The sequence below is a fragment of the Podarcis tiliguerta genome, assembly GCF_965153285.1.
Source record: "Podarcis tiliguerta genome assembly, chromosome: 7".
Taxonomy (NCBI): Eukaryota; Metazoa; Chordata; class Lepidosauria; order Squamata; family Lacertidae; genus Podarcis; species Podarcis tiliguerta.
Window position 1 is genome coordinate 25,080,101 of NC_139540.1, and position 12,969 is coordinate 25,093,069.

Here is a 12,969-nt window from a genome sequence, read left to right on the forward strand (position 1 = left end):
CACCATACTATTAAAAGAGTAATTAGAAACGTAAGAGCTGGAAATGTACAAAAGGAAAATATTTGCAATCTTGATGAGATCTGACGCACGATATAAAATTTTAAAGCTTCAAACGTGTTTCCTCTGATCTTGGAATGACGAAGTTAATCACTAAAGCCATAAATCTATTACAGTAACGAAACATAACAAAAAGCCTGCTAGATCAGGCTAATGGCTCATCTAATCCAGCATCCTGTTCTTAGTGGCCAGCCAATGTGAGCAGAATGTGAGCACAAATGCACTCTCCCCTCACCTGGTTTCCAGGTGGTATTTGGAGCCACTGCTGTCTCCAGCTGTGGAGGTTAGAGCACAGCTTTCCTGGCTAGTAGCCATTGATTGCCCTGTGCTCCACCAATTTGTCTAATCCTCTTTTGAAGTCATCCAAGTCGGTGGCCGGGGGGGCCCTAAGTCGGAGGGGATGGGGGGCGAGTTCCGTAGTTTGACTATGTGCTGTGTGAAGAACTACTTATTTAAAGGTAAAAGGTAAAGGACCCCTGGATGGTTAAGTCCAGTCAAAGGAATCTTTGGGGTGCGGCGCTCATCTCACTTTCAGGCCAAGGGAGCTGGCCTTTGTCCACAGACAGCTTTTCCAGGTCATGTGGCCAGCATGACTAAACCAATTAGGGTGCAACGGAACACTGACAGAAACCAGAGTGCACGGAAGCACCACTTGCCTTCCCGCCGCAGTGGTACCTTTTTATCTACTTGCATTGGCATGCTTTCGAATTGCTAGGTTGGCAGGAGCTGGGAATCGCAGGGAATCAAACTGCTGACCTTCTGATCAGCAAGCCCAAGAGGCTCAGTGGTTTAGACCACAGCACCACCTGTGTCCCTGCTACTTCATTAGTCATTGTAATCAATATATATCTCTATGTATCACACACACACAAAATATGAAAAGTAATTTTTGTATATGATCATATATATTGGAACTAAGTACATCCATTACATCCCTTATGCTTCAGATTTATTTTTATAAAACAGATTGTCAAACACAAAATGAGACTCTTTGCTTCTGCAGCACTGCAAACCTCTGCATGAAAGCATTTGCATGAGAAATATTTCTTTTCCTACATAAAATGGTTTCATTCCCAGTTATTCACAATTAATGGCTTGCCATTCCCATGCTGTATTATTAGTTCTGGCCATTGATCTGCACATCGTTATTAGACTTTTTCCTCTTTGATACTCCGACAGATTAGCATTTTGTTTTTACAGTAGCCCCCTCCGGCTCCTGTAGATTACCAACCACAGCATTTCTTCCATTTTATACGATTCCTCAAATTGTCAGTGTAACATTGGTTGAAATTGAATCAGACATGCTTGATGAAGTCAGAGTCTAGACTCTTAGCAGATCTACGACTAGCATTTATCCTTTCCCACAAACCATTAACATCTCAAAGCCAATGAAAAATGTTCAGGGGGGGTGGGGGGAGAACCCAACACAATCCTCCTAGCAGTGTTCAAAACTCCCATTGTTCCAGGTGCATCTGGTGACAGGGAATTTCTTTAGTGTGAGCAGCTTCTGAGCTCTGGGCGCAGTACTGCGCCTAAGATTTCAGATTAAAACTGCAGAGTGGAAGGAAAGGAGAACCTTTTTCTGCCTCCCCACTTCCAGCTACTCTCTCCAGCTACTGGAGAAGAGACCCTATTAAGAATACAGTGGACCCTCTGGTTATGGATTTAATTCATTCTGGGGGGTCCGTAACCAGAGGCAACACTTCCGGGTTTGCCACACTCATAACTTGAAAGTTACGTATCCGGCGTGGTATGTGACCAGAGGGTCCACTGTATTAGGGGTTTGGGCTGGGGAAGGACTACACCATGTGAAAAATGAACATAATATTTTAGGGGCAGTTCATTCATTTTCAGCTTTGTATTCTTCTTATAAAAAAGTGTGCCTAGACATTCCACTGCTGCGTCCATAAACGAGGTTTAAGATGACATTTAGCTCCTAGCTTTCATGTCTGTTTCCAAGACTGCCTCCTAGGGCTGTAGCACTTCAGAAGGCAGGAGGAATCTCCCTGAATGCTCCCCACGAGAGAGAACCTCTTAGCAAACGGAAGAGAAGCATCTCAAGAGAGAGGGACTTCTACCTGGGCTTTTACCTGATGCACTAGCTATTCATGCACAAGATGTTTGTATTGCAGAGCAGCATACTGAATAGCAGAGGCAAAAACGACTAGAGAAAGAGGGGGGTGTTTGTCAGTCCCACTCCCAGCTGCACCTCCTGCCTTCCTTGCAATTGGGAACCTTCGTAAGACTAAATATGCAAAGGTTAGGAGAATGCGAGATGCACTTGGCAAAATTAGGATTCGGTGCGATGCACATTCCCCAGTCTCTCTACACTTCTGCCCTCCTGTGTTCAAGCCTACACATCATGTAGCACAAGTGCTGGTTCACCTCCCATAGCTACTTCAGATTGCTTTTCAGAACACCGTTCCGATAACTTAAGAGCCAGCATGTTATAGCACTTAGGATCTTGCCAAACTGTGAAGCTCACTGGGTGGCCTTGGCTCAGTCACTACCTCTCAGCCTCATTTGCCTCACAGAGGTTGTTGTGGGGATTATGAGGGGAAGATTATGATGGTTGATGAGGGGGATGAACCATCTATGCTACCTTGAGCTCCTTGGAAAAACAGTGAGATATAAATGCAATAAATAAATAATCAAATAATTGTCCTGTACAGTACAGTGGTACCTTGGTTTGCATACGTCTTGGTCTGCATACGTTTTGGATTACAAGCCATTTTTTTGGGAGGCCCCATTGGTAAAAGCGCGCCTTGGGTTACAACCTGTTTTGGTTTACAAACGGACCTCCGGAACAGATTATGGTTGTAAACCAAGGTACCACTGTATAGGGAAGTTTTTATATTTGTTGGAAGCTGCCCAGAGTGGCTGGGGCAACCCAGTCGGATGGGTGGGGTACGAATAATAAAATTATAACCATCATCTTTGTGCAATTTTACATTCCAACTAAAGGCTACTGCCCCAGCCTGTATCTTAAGTGGCACAGTGCTAGGAGGACAAAACTATTTCCTTCAAACATCTGAATGGAATTTCAAAAGCCTTGACCCAAACAAGTCATGTGGGCATTTCCAGTTGCAAGTATACTCATATTGGCCATGTAATGATTTCTGCATGTCTGACTGTTAAGGGAACAGCAGAATGTATCCTCCGAAGACACATGATTTATGGGCAGCCATGCAAGCTTGATTCACTCCACCCTTGAGGCAACTGCAACCAGAAACTAGCTGAGCGAGCTCTGCAAGTGGAGAACGGCGATGAACTGAAGCAGGGGCAGGGAATGCAAGCAGATAGCTGTAAAACACAGGGCCACTTTAGGATCCAAGTTGGAACAGTCAGTTCCCTAGCTCGTTGGTCAGCGTGGTGGGAAGATCTCACACCGAAGAACTAGGCTGATAAACCCACAAGTCGATGCCTTATCATTTATGGCTATATAACATGATGGGCAACTAAGGCTGGCACATGAGTTGTAGTGGACCAAGGGAACTTGAGTCAGCAAGGTGATGCTGCAGCACAAAAAGCCAATGTCGTATCTTAACAGGAGCATTGCTCTCAATACACTAGAAAGGAAAATGACTCGATGTTAGTTAGATCTTGCTTGAAATCCTGTATTTATGCTCCTTTGGAAGGAAGGCCAGGATACTGTATAAAATTGATAAATAAAAGTAAGTAAGTTATGGAAGGCTTCAGAGAAGACCGCCACAAGGTGAGAAAGCTGTGGCTTCAGATGCAACAGTAAGGTGCTTGTAGTAACTATTGTCGAATAACATTTAAGGCTAATGTTTTATTAAATTTATATCCCACCTTTTCTCAAAGGAGCTCGAGGTGAGAAAAGAGGCAGAGAGATAGTAACTGGTCCAAAGTCAACCAAGTGGGCTTGAACCCTGATCTCCCAAGTCCTAGTCCAGCACTCTAACCACTACACTACAGTGGCTCAGATACATGGGCCTCATTCAGTGGTAGATGACCTGGCGATGGTGGTGCAGCAGCAGTGTACCTGACCTCACACCAGCTGACTGGCTCTGCCACAGTATATGCACCACACTGACCTTCCCACCAATTTGCCCCTGCCTCCTGGTAAGCAGCACTAGCAGTTCAGCACTGCCTCCCCCGAACTGCCACCTGCCACTGGCCCCTTTGTTAAGTTACTTTTACAACTGATTAAAAAGCTTCACAGTTTGGGTTGTGTGGTGCGCATGATGCCAAACCTCTGCATGAGTCTGACAGAAAGGCTAGTTATGCCTCCCACTCAAAAGAAACGTCAGGTGGCAAAGCAAGAGAGACCTTGGAGGGTTGGATTAGATGTCCCATGGCTGACGCATGTTAACTAGTTCCCAACCTTTCCTTTTTTTAAAAGAAAAAATGAAAAGCAGGTGGCTGAATCAGAAACTGAAAAATCCCCCTCTGATTTTTTTTTCCAGCTCAAAATGTGCTCTCCTCATTTGCTTCCCCCCTTTACAGTCAAAATTTCACAGTGAGGTCACCAAAGTAGATTTAACAATAGCATGATCCCTTATCCCCAACTCATGCTGGCTGGGGATGAAATTCAGAGGTTTCAAATCCCCAGGGCTGTGGAACCTAAAGAACCAATCTGCACAGGGCAGGGGTAGTCAACCTGTGGCCCTCTAGATGTTGCTGGACTCTAACTCAGGTAGAGAAGTCCACAGAGCCACCAAGCAGCATAACGTTGTGCTTGTAATAATGGTGTAATTAAGAACACTACTGTGGAGAAACCCAAGAACAGTCCCCCTTCCTCCCCTCAGTCCCAGCCCCAATGGTTGATAGGGGTCTGATTAAGCTCTGCAACTAATCACGATACAACCTGCCAGGCAGAATTGTGTGCAAATAACACAAAAGCCGGGAGACTTCCAAGGGTAAACTTTGGAACTGATAGAGGGGTACCTGTGCCAAGTCTGTTGCAGCAAACAAGATGTGGTCTTGTAGCAAAAATCTAACATCAGAAATTGCAACATTCAAGAACCAGAGAGTGTTTCTGCCTCCAAGGACACTCTGGCTGGTCTTAAAGAGGAGAACCTTGAAGAAAGGAGCTTCAAAGGCAAGGCGAAGTGAATCACAATTCTTGCAGACGCTTTAAAGATTAAACTTGCACTGCTCTTAACACTTCATTTATTTTAAAAGGATACATTCAGCCATGGCTTTAGCATCTAATTTGTCGATTTCAGGTGAGCCAGGACAACATTTCTTGAATTCCTTCCGCAGGTCAAAAAATGAGTAGAAACATTCAGACAACAAGATGTTCTGCAAAAATGAGATGTTAGTTCTAGTAAGTCAAGGTGTGTAGCTTGTGCAGTATCAGGTTGAAAGCATGCTCAGTTAGCCTCACAGGAAACCGTTTTGTAAGCTGCAAGTCAACTTTTTATCACTTACCGGTATCTAAGTTTCCCCCTGTGAGAGCTCACCCTCAGTGTCCTTTAATAAGAAATTGTGCCCCATTCACAATGACTCACAAAATGAAGACTAACAGAGCCAAGAAAGGTTTTGCAGAACCCATTTGAAAAGGGAAACACATCATCTCAGACTAAGGGCAGGATTCAACTAACAAGCCCCACTAGCAGAAGCCAGTGCAAGGGTCCCTGCTAATAGAGTGGGGCTTCTTGCCTCCCTCCGTACACACCCAACACTCTCAAAAATGATGGGGGGATTAGGAGAACCCCCAGTCTAGCATGCGGAGGGGGGAGAGGGGGTATTGTTCCACCTGGTAAGCTGAAAAGCTTGCACATTGATGGAACAATTGCCATTGCATTATGCTGGATTCCTCCCATAGTCCTTCCAGGCCACATTTATAGTCTTGTGCAAAAGAAAATGCAAAAGAAAAGAAAAACCACAACCCACACATTCCTTCAGTATTGTAAGCCAGGTATGAGGAACCTGTGGCTTTCCAGGTGTTGCTGTTTTCCCATTAGCCTCAACAGCTGATCATGCTGAAGCTTGAGGCCAGCAAGATCTGGAGGATCAAAGGATCCCCGTTCTTGCAAGAAACTCTCCATCTTTTCCAATAAGCTCCCTTACTACGGAAAACATTTCCATAAAAAACCTCCCAACTTAAAAACTCCTCTCTCATTTATATGCAGGGTTGAGCTCCCTGAACCCTGGCTTGGCCTGGCTGTATAGCAGAGAAACATAGAGAAGTCTCTTCCACACAGCATTTTTTGTACCTCTGCATATATTGAAAGATGCAAGACTGGAAGAGCCTGCAATGCTCACGAGAAGAACTATGGACGAGCTACGCAGCTCATCCCAAATGAACGCCAGATTTCGCACGCACCCATTATTCTGTTATTTTATAGAAGCTTAAAGACTGCTCTAAGAATCAAATAAATAGTAGCGTCTCTCTTTCTCTCTCTCACACACACGTATGTATGCTATGCTTCATATCAATTCAACCCCAAAGGCTTTTTGAGAAAGGACAAATGCATTGCACCACTTTATATTTATGAATGGGGTTATTCTTATTTTAGCTGCAATTGACAGAGTTTAGAACCTTGGGCATGGCTAAAAAGCTCCATTCCCTCCCCCACTCTGTTGGCACATCACTAGTGCAATGTGATCCTATTATAGGGCAATACGCCTCAGGCACCGATTTACATAGCAGAGGGTGGGCTGAAGTGAAAAGTAAAAAAAAAAAGAGGCATACTTCTGTGGCAGATTGATTTCTGTTTTGCCTCTGCTTCAAGCCTCACAGCTGATGTAAACTGTGGAGCTCTCCAGGTGGTGCTAAACTCCAGACTGTCCACCCAACTACTAAGAGAATATGTATTCTCTTTATAATGGGTTGAAAGATGAGTTTACTGGTGTTCTTCCTTATTTTTGAAAGCAACAACGAAAAACCCAACAAGACTCAAAACACACATGTATTTTTGCTACTGTAACATTAGCGGCAATAGGAACCCTTGGAAAGCACAGATGGTTCACGACCAGAATTTCAAGATCTACAACAACGTGATCTGAAAGGTGCGGAGCACAGATTTAATCTCTTTGAAAAGATGACTGATAGATTAAGCAGCAAAATGCATTAGCTACAGCCGAAGTAAAAATTGCTTCACATGTGATTTTTACTGGCATTGCTGTCACATGCGCTGGAAATCTACATGCAGTGTACCTGCGATGTAGTACATATGCAACACTGCATATGTGAATTTCTTATACAGAAGCAGCATAAATTCCAAGCAAGCATTGCTTGGGAAGGAAGATCGACCACTGCATTACTGGTAATATTTTTACACGTTTTATCTCAATGGATTTCAAGGTAATTTACAAAAAGTAAGACACAAAGCAAAACAAAATAGATAATATAAGGAAACAAGCAGTAGATATAGGGAGGCAGTAGCTGTTGTCAAGTTTTAAAATATTTAAGTCATCAGAAATAAAATGTTTTTGTCTGGCACCTACAAGTAAACAAGGTTGGGACCAGACATACCCCCCCCCCGGGAAAGGTACCAACTGGGGTACCAAAAATAGGTCACCTCCCTTGTTGAAGCAATTCTCCCTTGTGATAAAAGTAGCATTTGAAGAGGGGCATCAGAAGATGAACTTAAAATGCAGGCAGGTTGATTTGGAGTAGGCATCATCAAGCACATGGGTCCCAAGTTGTTTGGTACTTTAAAGGTTAAGCATTAATTCTCTGCAATGGGCCTGGAAGCAAAGACCTAGCCAGCAAAGTGTAGTTGTTTTTAAGACTGGCAATATATGATCCAAGTCTGCAATGCCAGCTATAACTTAAATGAAACATGCAAACCATTTTCAGAGGAAGATCCAAGTAGAGTACACTGCATTTTTGCAAACATGATCCTACCAGAGTAGATTAAAGATTAAACTTGGCGGGATTTCCAACCAAGGATTAGGTCCAAGCCAAAATGAATATTGTTTTATGCAACCTGGTCCTATGCATACTTTATTCAGATGTAAATCCCACTGAAGGCAATGAGTCTTAATCAAAGTTAAGTGGACATAGGTCATTATACTACTCAATAGAAATTACAGGCAAGAACTGCAGTTAGTATGTAACAGAAATATGTAAAGAATGAATACTTAGTCCTGTAACTCCCCCCCCCCCCAAAAAAGAACAAGACTGTACTGTGAAAAACAAACCATTTTCTTCTTTTACACATCCCCGTACATCAGTGATTTCAGAAAACGGGAAATGTGACGAGAAATACCTCATTTTAAGCAAAACTATATGCAATAGATTCGTGCATATCCTGATTGTCAGAAGGGGTCAGAATTAATTAAATCTTCTTTAAGTCTTCTTACCTTTTTCGAAGCTTCAGGATGAAGAACTTGCCTGAGATGAAGCTGCCCATCTGTGCAGAGACAGAACGAAGTACCTACACCAATATTTAGTTCATTGCTCACAGACTGGTTAAACTAAAAGTTACAAGACACAAAAAGAAAAAGAAAAATCCACTTACAACCTGAAAGTACAATTTGCAATACTAGATAAATATTTTTTATCAGTTATGCTTTCAGTAGGATTCACTACCTGCCCAAATCAGAGTGCTGCTTACGTTACTTTGTATCCTGCTTTTCAATCACAAAGTCCCAGAAGTGGCTTTCAAACCAAAATATTATTTTTATTTATTTAACGAAATGTAATTAATTTTTATACCACTTAATGCCAAAATAGGCTTCTGCTAAAAACATGTTAACAAATGCAAGAGGAATCACAAAAATGCACAACAGCAAACAACCATTCAAGAGATAGTGTAGGTACAGCAAAATTAATAAAGAATATTTGAACATCAGCAGATTTAGGTGTATTTCAAGGCTGCAAGTTAGATAGATGTTAAGATTTTTTTTTGCACTGTGGATTTAGTTGCCCTTCCTCAAAATAACTCTGAGCAGAACACAGCGTTGCTCCTTTTTACCCTCATAATAGCCTGTGATGTAGGATAGGCAAGAGTATGTGACTGGCCAAAGTCAAGCAGTGAGCTTTCTGTCTGAATGGCTAATGATTCCATTCATACAAACCACACACACAATTTCTACTGGAGAGGCAGGATTTTTTTTTATAGCATCTTGATCATACACAATTAAATATGAGCAACCTTCAGCAAATCTTTACACAGGGTTGGCCCAAGTTACTTTGCTTCCTGAGGTGAATATGAACCTCACGTCATCCCCAAAACAGAATCTGACCAGCTTAACCACTGGATCTTGGTTCAATCTGGCATTTGGACAAAATGCTCCACTACATTGCAGGGGGTTGGACTAAGATGACCCAGTACGAGGTAGACCACATGCTACACACACACACGCAGTCCTCCAACACCTCAGTGCCCCTCACTCACTGTCCAATTGACAACAGTGTGCTGCTTATTCAAGACAGCTGATGTACAGTCATACCTCATGTTACGTTTGCTTCATGTTATGTTCTTCCAGGTTACGTCCCGCGGTGACCCGGAAGTACTGGAAAGGGTTACTTCCGGGTTTCGCCGCTCGCACATGCGCAGAAGCGCAAAATGACGTCATGCACATGCACAGGAGCAGTGAATTGCAACCCACAGGTGCACAGATGTGCTGCTGTGGGTTGCACTCTTTTCATGTTGCAAACGGGCCTCCAGAACGGATCCTGTTCGCAACCAGAGGTACCACTGTAATGCAATGGATCAGTGCAGCGGCACCCGTATGCATCACATGAAGAAAGCTGCAAGGTGTGGACCAGGCAGTTGGCCTTTCGTCCTGCTTGCTTGGTCAGGGATTTCCCCCAAAGGCAAATCAGCACATCTGTGACATATTGGAAGAAGGCAATTAAGTGAGACAGCCAGATCCGATCAATAACACGCAGGCACTGAACGTAAGAACTACCACCACTGGATCAGGCCAATGGCCCATCTACTCCAACATCCTGTCGTCGCAGTGGCCAACAGGATCTCTGTGGGGGGCCTGCAAGCAGGACATGAGCACAGCAGCACTCTGCCCACCTGCAGTTCCCAACAACCAGTATTCAGAGACATATTGCCTCTAACAGTGGAACCTCGGGATGCAAACGGGATCCGTTCCGGAGCCCCGTTCGCATCCAGAAGCAAACGTAACGAGCGATGGCAGGTCTGCGCACCCGTGCATCGCTTTTGACCGCTTCTACGCATGTGCGAGGGGTCATTTTAAGCGTCTGCGCATGTGCGAGCGGCGAAACCCAGAAGTAAAGTGCTCCGTTACTTCCGGGTTGCAGCGGAGCGCAACGCAAACGCGCTCAACATGAGGCATATTCAACCCAAGGTATGACTGTACAGTTATTGCTGCCATCTCAGAAGGTTGCAAAAGCTGCTTAATCATAAAATCATAGAATTGGAAGGGACCACAAGTGTCGTCTAGTCCAACCCCCTGCAATGCAAGAATCTTTTCCCCAATGTAGGCTTTGAACCCATAACGCTTAAAGAGTCTCAATGGTCTACCAACTGAGCTATCCCAGCTGGCTCAAGAAGAATGGCCACTCCCTGCATCCCCAGCAATTGTTTCGAGGTAACTGCCTCACTCTGCCTCATGGTAGGATTAGCCCATCTGTAGGGTTTCATAACTAATGACGTGATTTTAAAAAAAAAGGTTCTTCATCTAACTTTTTGTACAAGCAGCACAATATTGCCCCTAACATGGCAAGCTAAGGGCTTGGCTCCACAGTCATTATTTCCTTACAATACTTGCACATCATTTATTCTATGATTCACTACAGACTCAAACTCTTCTTAAAATCCACCAATAAGGAAAAATGTGCCCATTGTTCCACATGAGGACATATCAATTTGTTTAGTAACTTGAGTTATTATTTAACCTCTTATCTGTTTTGGAAAGACCTTGTAGGCAGTTGTATGCTTGCAGCTCTCTCCTCGTTAGAGAAAGGTAAAAAGGTAAAGGTAAAGAGACCCCTGACAGTTAAGTCCAGTTGCGAACGACTCTGGGGTTGCGGCGCTCATCTCGTTTTACTGGCCAAGGGAGCCGGCGTTTGTCCGCAGACAGCTTTTCCGGGTCATGTGGCCAGCATAACTAACCTGTTTCTGGCGAAACCAGAGTAGTGCACGGAAACGCCGTTTACCTTCCCACCAGAGCGGTACCTATGTATCTACTAGAACTGTGTGCTTTCGAACTGCTAGGTGGGCAGGAGCTGGGACCGAGCAAAGGGAGCTCACCCCGTTGCAGGGATTCGAACCTCAGACCTTCCGATCGGCAACCCCTAGGCTCAGTGGTTTAACCCACAGTGCCACCTTCTGATCGGAAAGCCCTAAGCTCTGTGGTTTAGACCACAGTGCCACCCGCGTCCCTAGAGAAAGGTGCAATGCTCATTTATCAGTTAGCTAGCTGGGTGGGGGTGTGTTTAATATATTTGCTAGTCAGCTGTGGCCTCCACCAGCTTGTGTGGAAGTGACTAGTAGTGACCAGCAACTTTAGAGAGACCTAATTTACTGCACCCACTCTTCAGGTCTTTCCTCTACTCAACTCCAAAAACAAACCACAGACTTATGGAATGACAGAATTGAGTAAACAAGGTGGAAAGCAAGTGTGCCGACTCTGAATTGGGTTTTTTTCTGACCCAGCAGTAGGGAAGTCACAGGGTCCACCTTCCTTTCAAGGCTGCCATTTCTAGTCACGTTTATCTGGGAGTAAGTGTCACTGTGGAGCAGTTGGGGCCGGACCACAGCTCAGTGATCGAGCATCTGCCTTGCATGCAGGAAGTCCCAGGTTCAATCTCTGATGCCCCTAGGCAAGGCTGGAGAAAAGCTGCTACCTGAAAATCTGGAGAGCTGCTGCCAGTCTGAGTAGACAATACTGAGCAAAATGGACACATGTTTTGGCTCAGAGCAAGGCAGATTTCTGTGCTCCTATTTTGAAGTGATGCCTCTACAGCAGCAACAGCCATCCTCCTGGCTTTACTTGCAAGCACGCACACAAATGCCAAGGCCATGGAGCTTTGAAACATCAGAAAAACAGTCTGAAGCCATCTCCTGTCTTCCTTAGGCGCACGTGGGCGAGGAAGGTCGACTTTTTCCTGCTCCTTCTGCGGTGACTCAGCTTTCCCTCCCCTCCCAAAACAAGCCCAACCCATCCCTGAAGAGAAATGGAGCGTCTTCTTAGCACTTCTCCCCCTTTTAACCTGCATGCACCCAATTCCCACGACCCAGCCTAGCTTACCTGTCTCAGAGCTTGCTCCAGCTGCGGGGCGAGCGCCAGGCGGTCCTCGGCGAGGCCGGTTTCTTCTTTGCACTCGTCCGTCAGCTCCAAGTGATCGGGCCCGATCAACTCCTCATGCAGATTTCCCAACTCCATGGAATTAAGGGAGGGGTCGGGGAGAAGAGGGGGGAGGCAAAAGGAAGAGATAAATCCTTCCAACCCAGGGTCTCCCCTGCAGGCATTCCCAGATAAGACAGGCCAAGCTGGTTGCTGGTAAACCGGATCTAATCTGGGCCAGCGCCGGGCTTTTTGACCCATGTAGGCCCAAGCCTCTGGAAGTCAAGGCCCTCGTTTCTTCGAGCGTTTGTTTACACTGCGGCCGCTTATCTGGGAGAGTAAGGAAGGGTTTACTTCCGAGTAGACACGTGCAGGCCGGTTCCGTCGGGTTTCTGAGTCACCCAGGGCGCGCGGGGCACAAATCGAGCCTTGCTTTCAAGCTCCTTGGCAGTCACTGGGACCACGCGGAGAGTTTACACGCGGCCCGGGCGAGATCCGAAGTCGGGGCTCGCAGCCTTCTGACGCCAGGCTGGCTCCAGCAGCAGCGCTCCGGGCCTGAACAACCCCTCGAGCACACTCCTTAAGCCGGAAGGGTTTATTGGGGCAGTCTAGTTTCTTTTCAAACACCTTTACGGTCAAAATCCATGCATATATATATATATATTTAAAAATAGAACACCCCACTAACAACTCAAGAGGTAAATCCCACGGCATCTAATTGGATTT

General features: G+C 45.1%; 1 protein-coding gene across 2 annotated transcripts in view; it reads right to left on the reverse strand.

The window, feature by feature from the left end:
• The window catches only part of ESRP1 (epithelial splicing regulatory protein 1), a 36,657-nt gene that overhangs the window by 22,893 nt on the left and 795 nt on the right, over window positions 1-12,969 (reverse strand). For both annotated transcript variants that reach the window (XM_083451098.1, XM_083451099.1), the window contains exons 2-4: window positions 12,208-12,336; window positions 8,338-8,451; window positions 5,211-5,325 (exon numbers count right to left, since the gene is read on the reverse strand). In XM_083451098.1, the coding sequence (XP_083307224.1) occupies window positions 5,211-5,325; window positions 8,338-8,451; window positions 12,208-12,336 (358 nt within the window). The remainder of the gene's footprint in view (window positions 1-5,210; window positions 5,326-8,337; window positions 8,452-12,207; window positions 12,337-12,969) is intronic.